The sequence below is a fragment of the Cygnus atratus genome, chromosome 3 (genome assembly GCF_013377495.2).
Source record: "Cygnus atratus isolate AKBS03 ecotype Queensland, Australia chromosome 3, CAtr_DNAZoo_HiC_assembly, whole genome shotgun sequence".
NCBI lineage: Eukaryota > Metazoa > Chordata > Aves > Anseriformes > Anatidae > Cygnus > Cygnus atratus.
The window spans coordinates 95149761-95157977 of NC_066364.1; the positions used below are offsets into that span (position 1 = coordinate 95149761).

Here is an 8217-nt window from a genome sequence, read left to right on the forward strand (position 1 = left end):
GACACCTGAGCCCCGAGCCCGTCTCCCGCCGGAGGGCGGGACCTGACCTCCCCTCCCGCTCCCGCCCATTGGCTGCGCGCACTGCGAGGCCCCCGGGGCGCCCCGCGCCCGCCTGCCCCTTGCCACCCTCCTCTCCTCACAGCGCAGCCCCGCCGGTGCCTCCGCACCGCCTCCCTCCCTCCCACCGCTCCCCGATCCCCCCTGCACGGGGCCCGCCTCCCTCCCTCACCCCTCCGGCGGCTCCGGGGGCCGGCCTTTCTCAGGCGGTGGCAGCGGCGCCCGGCGAGCCGGCGGGGCCCTCTGGCGGCGCGCAGGGAGCCGGCGGTGGCCGCGCCGCCTTGGTGCCGCCATGTACTACCGCTTCAGCGGCGTCACGCAGCGGCTGGTCGGGGCGGCCGCTTCCGCCGCCTACAGCCCGCAGGTAACGGCAGCGGCAACGGCACCGCCCCGCCGCCACCAAGGTAGCCGCGCTCCGGGCGGATCGGGGCCGCCGCTGCCGGCCCGACCCGTGACCTTGGGGCCGCCCGGCCGTGCGGGAGGGGTGCGGCTCGGGGAAGTTGGGCAGAGTAAGGCCGCCTCGCTCGGTGCGGCTGCCCCGGCGCTGCTGCCTGCATCGCCCGGGGTAGCGCCGGGGGCACCGGCGGGGTGGCGTGGGCGCTGTGCGGTGCGGTGGGGAAGGTCCTGAGGAGACCGTGAAAGCTCCGATTTCGTGCAGTTCAGTAACAAAAAGGCACTCGGTTTAGCAATGAAAAGGCGTTCGCTGCTGGAGGTCAAGGCTTGGGAATCTGATTTTTATTTATTTATATAAAGTAAAGCTTCTAAAGAAGCCACGTCCGGAGAGCAAGCTTTTCTGATGTGACCTCAGCTGCTTTATTTTTAAAAAAGTGCATTTATGCGCACAAACGGAAGAAGTCAAAGGACCAATTATTTATGGTTTGTCTTTTTTTTTTTTTTCTGATAAACTTAATAAAAGCTGACGTATCGGTAGGGTGTGTATCGTAGGGATACACCAATTTTTCTGTGTAGCTCCTCCCTATCGTCGTTCTGTAAGCGCCTTACTGCACAGTTCTGCTTTCCTTGGTAGCCTTCACTGTGCAGATTTTACTCGGACAGCACAGTCTGCAAGCAGCAATACTGTGTTAAGCTTCTCTAAAACACTGAGCTGTTTCAAGGGATCCAGACCAAAGGGAAAACTTTTTATTAGGATGTCTTCTGAACTTAAGGCTTATGTAGTTTAGATGGATAGACAGCGAGAAGGTTAAGAAAACTGGATGATCATGTTCAGCGGCTCACACTCTACGTGGATGCTGGTACCCAGCACAGTGCTGCAGGTTGTTGCAGAGCCTTATCAGTTACCTGGAGCAGGCAATAGAGCGTAAAGTTTGCAGAAGACATCAAAGCATGGGGTCGTCTGAACTTCTGGAAGTTCAGGAATCTGGAGATAGTGGCAGACAGCAAGCTGGACATGAGGCTGGACATGCATCTTGCTTGCGAAGGAGACCAGTGTCATCCTGGGCTGTATCACCTCATGCATAGCCAGTACCTCAAGGGAAGCAATTGCCTCCAGCTACTGCATCCAGCTGTTGGCCATTTCAGCATGGGATTCAGTTTGGGATAAGCTGGAGCATGTTCAGCAAAAGTCCCCAGTATGGGTAGGAGGGTCAGAGCACTTGGCCTGTGTTGAGTTTAGGAGGAGAACAAGCCCTGTTTCCGGTAGAAGAGGAGCTGGGGCAGGGGCATCACGCAGCTGCAGATCTACAGCAGCCAGCCAGAACCTGCAGGAGAGTTACTGAGGATGGAACTGGGCTCTGCACAGCTTATGCCATCCCACCAGGCACCGCTGCAACAAGAAAGGGTCAAACTGCATGTAAGAAAAGATATTTTTGTGTTTATTGTAGGAGTGAAACAGGTGCCCCAGGACACTGTGCAGTCTCCAGGGCTGGAAAGCTTTCAAGGCCAGACAAGCCAAAACCCAGAGCAACCTGGCCTGACCCCATGGGAGAGCCTCCTCTGGGGAGGAGTTTGGACTAGCGCTAGAGAGCCCTTGCATCCCAAATTAACCCATGACCTTAAGTAAACATTGAGGTACTGGTGACTTTCAGATATGTAGTTTCTGGCCCAAGAACAGTATTCTCTTTCTTTTTCCCCACCGTTCTTTAGGTTTCCTGGGTAGCTGTTGGGAAGGGGTCTGGGAAGAGGGCAGGACGCAGGGAAGACAGTGGAGTAAATTCGTTCTAGTCTACAAGTACGTCTGTTCACATCTTAACAGGCAGCTATGGTAGAAAACACAAGGTTTGGGCACTTATCTGTCCTATACAAATATATTTAATCTGTATATAGGTTAAAATTTGAAAGGAATCCTGGGTAAGTAGATGTTAAGTCCAAATCAAAGTAATTTTTTTTTCCTATTGATTTCATTCCTGTATTTAATCAAACCACAGCTCAGCAATTAAAGTGGTTTACTTTTTATGCTATTTGTCTTGATTGCTCTGGAAAAATGAGGACATCTTGCCATTCAAATTCTCCTCGGTCAAAAATGCAATGTAATAATTCACTCTATTCTGTACTGGCATGTTTTGATGCTTCCCAATGCAGTATTGTTTTGATGCGAGTTTAAGCTTGTGGGCTTGCAAAATATCACTCAAAACGTATTTCAGAAATGCTTTTGCTGACAACTAACACAACTAACTACTCATACTAACAAAAATTTCCTTAGTTTGAAACCTGTACTGTTCTTTCCATCTCAATCTTATCATTCTTAAATGACTTAATTTTGCATTTAATAGTTCATGCTACTTTACATAATTTTGTTTAGCCTGTTTGAATAAATGGGAACTTTCTCAGCTAGAGCAGGTAAGGTGTTAAATAGGTTAAAAATACTACTCTGATTTAGGAGGCTAATGACTGCCATAGCCATTACAAATTCAATACAAACTGTTCAGTCAAAGAGCTGGCCTGTGTTTAAAACACTTAACAGTGGGACCAGTTTCAAATGCCATCAGGTGAGTATGACTGTATGAACTTTTCCCTAGTTCTTCAAGGCTGACCACAACCCAGGTAGAAATTCTCTCATACTGCCACATCTTCAGATGGTACAACTTGTTTTGCTTGTAGCTATTAAAAACCAAAACCAAACCACAAAATAAAAACTCCACACAGATCTTCTGATTTAATGTGTGAATCGTTTGGAGTTGGTTGAGAAACTGTAATGATTAACCTTTTAGACTGTCGATCATACTTCAAACATACACAAAAACACTTAAGTGTGTCACCCAATGCAAGCAGAGCTTCAAGTAATCCTATCTAAAAGCATCCTTGTGTTAGTGATGACAAACAGATTTAACTTCATACAGTGAGGTATGTGCTGCTGCAAGTGATCTGCTATTTAGGTGAGAAGTGTCTAGTTCAGTTAGGTTCGTAAAAGTTACTTCAATTCATGTTCTGAACTCATATTTCTCAGTTTAACTTCCTTCCCAATTTTCCTTTTTCACTTACACTTACCTCAGTCTTCTCCACTTTCTCATTCTGTGATTCAGCTTGACCAATTTCCCTTTACAAACTTAAGTGTGGTGCTCTCTCTATTAAATTGTGTTCCTAATTCTTACCTGTTTTGTGCTACTAGGAGAATGCAAATCTCCCTTTGGAGTTCATGCTAGGAAGACGTAAGTTTGTTTTAACTTTGAACATGTTGGCCAGCCAACGGGTAGGTTGACCTGCAGACCTCTGACTGGAAAGCAAACACACTTTAGAACTTTAGAGAGGGACAGGCAGAGAGTTAAACCTAAGGATACTGGTGTCTGAGATTTTGTATGTTTTCGATTAGCCACATGTCCTGACCTTTCATTAAGGACTTCAGAGAAAGTCATTGTGTGCTTATGAAATCGGCTGATGATGACTTTTGTGTTTGAGTTGACCTTCTACACTTCATCTAATAATTAGAACAAATTCTTATTAGCTTGATTAAGAGATTAACATCTTAAAATCAGAAGAGACATTATCAAGATGAAACATTTGCTTAAGAAAAACAGGTCAAACATGTAGAGGCATTCGCTCTTCAGTAGTACGTTGAGTGTAGCAAAACACTGGTGCTGGTAGCAACACCCAAACTGCAGGGTTATCTAAACACAAGTGTCATTTAAGGTGTCTTAATGACTTGCTCAAAAATGATCTGTACTGAAATTCTTCTGTGTAGTCCTGAGGATCTCTCTCCAACCACAATAAGCTTAGCAAGTGGCTGATTTTAAGTTTCTTAGCTAATCTTAAGTTTCTTAGATGCTTCCTTTTGCTGATATGAAAAGAACTACTTGGTTTTAATTCAACAATTCATGTGCAAGACTGCTCAGTAGTAAGGTGCTAGTTACTGAATGTGCAAGAGAATCCAGTTTTGCCAGCTTTCTTTCAAAACATAACCAAGACCGTCAGAAATATGGGATTCTAATATTCAGACGCTAGAAAAGCAGAAGGCTGTTTTGGGATGTTGAGAAGTGTAGTCTTTCCCTCGAAGATGCCTATCATGGCAGAGAATTTACAGCCATATGGAGAAAACATGCCTGGTCTGTAGCAGGCCTAAGAGGAAAAGAGTGAAAGTCTGATTTCAGCTCCAAACAGTGTTCAGACAGTTCTCTTAAATACAAAATGTATCAACTAGTCCCATGAGCAGAAACTAAAATTTGAGTGCAGCCTCAGCTTGATCTAATGGAGAGCAATTGCTGTTTCTGTTTGAAATGAAAGACTGTTGCATTAACCTGCCTGTATTATGCTTTTCGCTTTTGCAGCGATTAGAAAAAAACAAACATACAGCTGTTTCAGGAGCCATAACGTACATCGTCGCTGCCATGTGCTGAAGCATAACTGTTAAGTCTACCTCTAATAAAACAGGCAAGGAGGCCATCTCACGATTGCTGTAACTTTGTACACTTAAAATCTTATCCATAGAACTGGATCGTGTAGTTTTATATCAAATGCAGGGTACAACCATCAGAACTGAAAGGAAATTAGCTTACGCTGCTCAGAGGGAACACGTGAGGGGTGGCAAGCTGCAACAGCATGTGAATTACAGGGTGTTGTTACACCAGCTTAAAATATCTACCCTTTCAAGGCATCTGAAGTGTCCTTGAGCACCACTTATTTATCACTTTCATATGAAACAGCAAGTGGTCATAACCTTTCTATTTTTTTAATTAATATTTTTTGTTGGTGGTGGTTTCCTTTTTTTGTTTTTCTTTTTTCCTCCCCCTCCAGCCCACACATCCCAGTTATTTCAGGCCCAATTCTAGAGGCACTGCTTAGAACATTCAGGAGGGAGAGTTTGGTAAAGTCTCCTCACTCAGTTGGACCCTAGCATCAGGGATTCCCCACTTCTAACCCTACTACTCTGTTAGGATCTAGGTAGTCTGACTATGTGCAAAAACAAGCAACAATTTGGACCAAATACCAGCATGAAAAAGCATATGAGAGCTATGAATTTATGTCATGGAAAAAAAATCAGAAAGGAGGCTTCTGTTTTCCTCACAAAGTCCAAAGTTGTAGCAGAGAAATGAACAGGCCAACAATGTGTCTTTCATTAGCTGTCACTTTTTTTTTTTTTTAAAACCAGGGGTTGTCATACCAGATAAATATTCTTTGTAACCTATCCTTGTAATGACTGGCAGTGGCAGTATGCCTACCTAACGTGACAATTGGTACATTTGCAAGTATTATATACCTTGATATTTTAATCTTTATTTATGCAGGGACTCAAACCAATAGTTTCCACTGAATCCCCAGCTCTGATTTTTGGGACAACAACTAAACTTGCTTCAGATTTACCAGCAACTGATTCTTTCTTGGGTAAAAACAAGGTGCCAGACCTACAGAAAATTTTTCAGGTAACAACAACTTTGAGAGTAACTTAAAGAAAACTGGAGAGAGTGGGTCATATTTTGCCCTATTTTAATGTGGTGAACTACTTTTGTCATTCTACAATACCTACACCTTTCAAAATGCACTTAAGGACATATGGTATAATTGTATCTGTCCCATGACCTTGCATGGGACATAAATACAGAAAGTGAAAAGTCTAGTAAAAATTATCTTTCTTTTGGTGGGCTTCAAAAGATGCAAATTGTATTATTTGACTATTGGAAGCATTTTCCATGTGGGAATCCAAGCATATGATTTAAAGCAGATCTGGAGAAGCAAAGCAGATCATTACTGTTTTGAGTATAACAACTTGAATACTACCAAAGCTGTTATAATGCAGCATTAAGAAGAGCGCAGTAAGGTTTTCAAAGCCAGTTTGTTAGCTGTGCAATTTCTAAATGTACTGGGATTTCTCATAAAATAAATCAGTTAATTTATTTATTTTTTAAACAAAAGCATTGAGAATGTGCTTTGTAACGTGCCCTTTTCTCTCTTTCATGCCACTTGCATTTGGAATATGTCAGTCTGACTTGGTGAATAACCTTTTCTATGTATCTTTTCACATTCTTTTGTTAGTGACACTTCTCTCATCCAGGTCCTCTTTAGGAATATTTCAGGATATGTTCTTTCTGCCTGCACTTAATGGCTTTGGCTAATAAAATTAACTTGCATCTGCATTTGTATTGCTAAATGAAAAGCACTTAATACATCTGATTGTAGATAGCCTGTTTGTCAGGAGGTTTCCCTCATGGGAGTCTCTTAAGTTTACCTGAGGTAGCTTGTTCATGGTGGCCTCTGTCTGGGTGTTCATTTTCTTTTGTTTGTTTTTAAACTCTTCCCACAGAAAGCAGATGGACTGCCAGTACACCTGAAACGAGGAGTTCCAGATAGGCTGCTTTATCGGACCACTATGGCTCTAACAATAGGCGGGACTATCTACTGTCTAGTGGCACTCTACATGGCCTCACAACCAAGAAACCAAAAGTAAATGAACTCATGGGACTCGTGACATTTATCTGAAGGACCTCCTGCATGTCTCTCCACTTGCTTCTTAATTCTGTGATCGATCATAAAAGGTTCATTATTCAGATCAAATTTCTGGGAGAAAATGTGTTTAAATTGGTTGCCTTATGTGCTCTAGAAATCAATATAAACAGACACAAATTCATCATCTTAACACATGGTTGTAGCTTTGCATTTGTTGTATTGCAGGAGTGTATGAACAGTTGGAGAAAGTTAAATGTTTCCTTCATCCCCTCCCCCAGTTTCAACAATGTTAGAGATGGGACAGAAGAAATATTTTCTGGGCTATGCTCTACATTCATTATTGGGAAGATGCTACCAGTTTCCAAAACAGTAAAAAGAAATAATTATTATAACACAGCAAGAACCTGTTTCTGTCATGCACAGCTCATTTTACATAACCAGGTGACAGTGGAACTTCTCCAAATGCTGGTATATTATTTAACACTTGTACCTCTGATGGCAGGACAAAGGGCTTAGCTCCTTGGAACATGTAAACTGGATTTATTCCATAATGTGAACATCACAGTATGTAACAGAATGCAACAGTATTGTAGCATCAGTTGTACACCAGTTTTTGGACTTTCATTTGTCAAACCCTCTCTTGTTGTGCAATAAAGATAACTACGTGAATAATGGGCAAGTCTTGAAAGTTTAATACTACTTCAGCTGGCCTCATAGCAAAACATATCAGCATACTGTTATTCAAGTTCAACTTGTAGATCTTAAACCAGACAACGGATTCCGCTGCCTTACTGTAATCCTTTTGGGATGCTAATCCTCTTAAAACTCTATCTTGCAACACGTTGGGTCTTTAACTATAAGTTTTGGTGAAACAAGTCACTGTATTTTGTAGCTCTGCTGCGTATTATTTCCAGTGGATACACATATCCATCTATATACACATAAACACACATTTCCTTTGCTGCGTGGGTCGAGAAGGAAACTAATAAAACCCTTAATTCATTTTTTCCTCTGTAATATCATAACCTTGAACTGGAAGTTTCACACAAGTCTTTACAAAGGATATTTTCTAATTGGATGGATCCTGCTCTGGTTCACAAACACAGAATATTTACTCCCAGTCACTCAGGCAGTGAATGTGGATGAGCATGGATTTGCTGGCCTCTGTAAAGACCCATCTCTCCCAGAGCTCTGGAGAAAACATCTTCCTCATAAATTAGCAAAACAGTTGATAAAGGAACCTAAAGTTTCCATCTGTTCACTCTTTACTGAATTCATTCTGATTTGTTTTCTAGTTAAGTTGTACTAAAGTCTTATTACTGTTCCATA

General features: G+C 42.8%; 1 protein-coding gene across 2 annotated transcripts; it reads left to right on the forward strand.

The window, feature by feature from the left end:
* Nucleotides 1-252: 252 nt before the first annotated feature.
* LOC118255660 (cytochrome c oxidase subunit 7A-related protein, mitochondrial) lies at nucleotides 253-7560 on the forward strand. Of its 2 annotated transcripts, XM_035562012.2 has the most exons (3): nucleotides 262-421; nucleotides 5733-5867; nucleotides 6746-7560. In XM_035562012.2, exons 1-3 carry the CDS (start codon nucleotides 350-352, stop codon nucleotides 6887-6889), a joined length of 351 nt encoding a protein of 116 aa, XP_035417905.1. In that variant the 5' UTR covers nucleotides 262-349; the 3' UTR covers nucleotides 6890-7560. The 2 variants fall into 2 exon arrangements, with proteins under 2 accessions (XP_035417913.1, XP_035417905.1); XM_035562020.2 differs by lacking the exon at nucleotides 5733-5867 and having other exon boundaries at nucleotides 253-421.
* Nucleotides 7561-8217: the final 657 nt, after the last annotated feature.

What these genes read in the sequence shown, in the direction of transcription:
- LOC118255660 (XM_035562012.2), top strand. Translation starts at nt 350, where the DNA reads ATGTACTACCGCTTCAGCGGCGTCACGCAGCGGCTGGTCGGGGCGGCC. An exon ending in CCGCCGCCTACAGCCCGCAG is followed by an intron (nt 422 to 5,732) that starts GTAACGGCAGCG and finishes TTATTTATGCAG; the next exon opens with GGACTCAAACCAATAGTTTC. An exon ending in ACCTACAGAAAATTTTTCAG is followed by an intron (nt 5,868 to 6,745) that starts GTAACAACAACT and finishes CTCTTCCCACAG; the next exon opens with AAAGCAGATGGACTGCCAGT.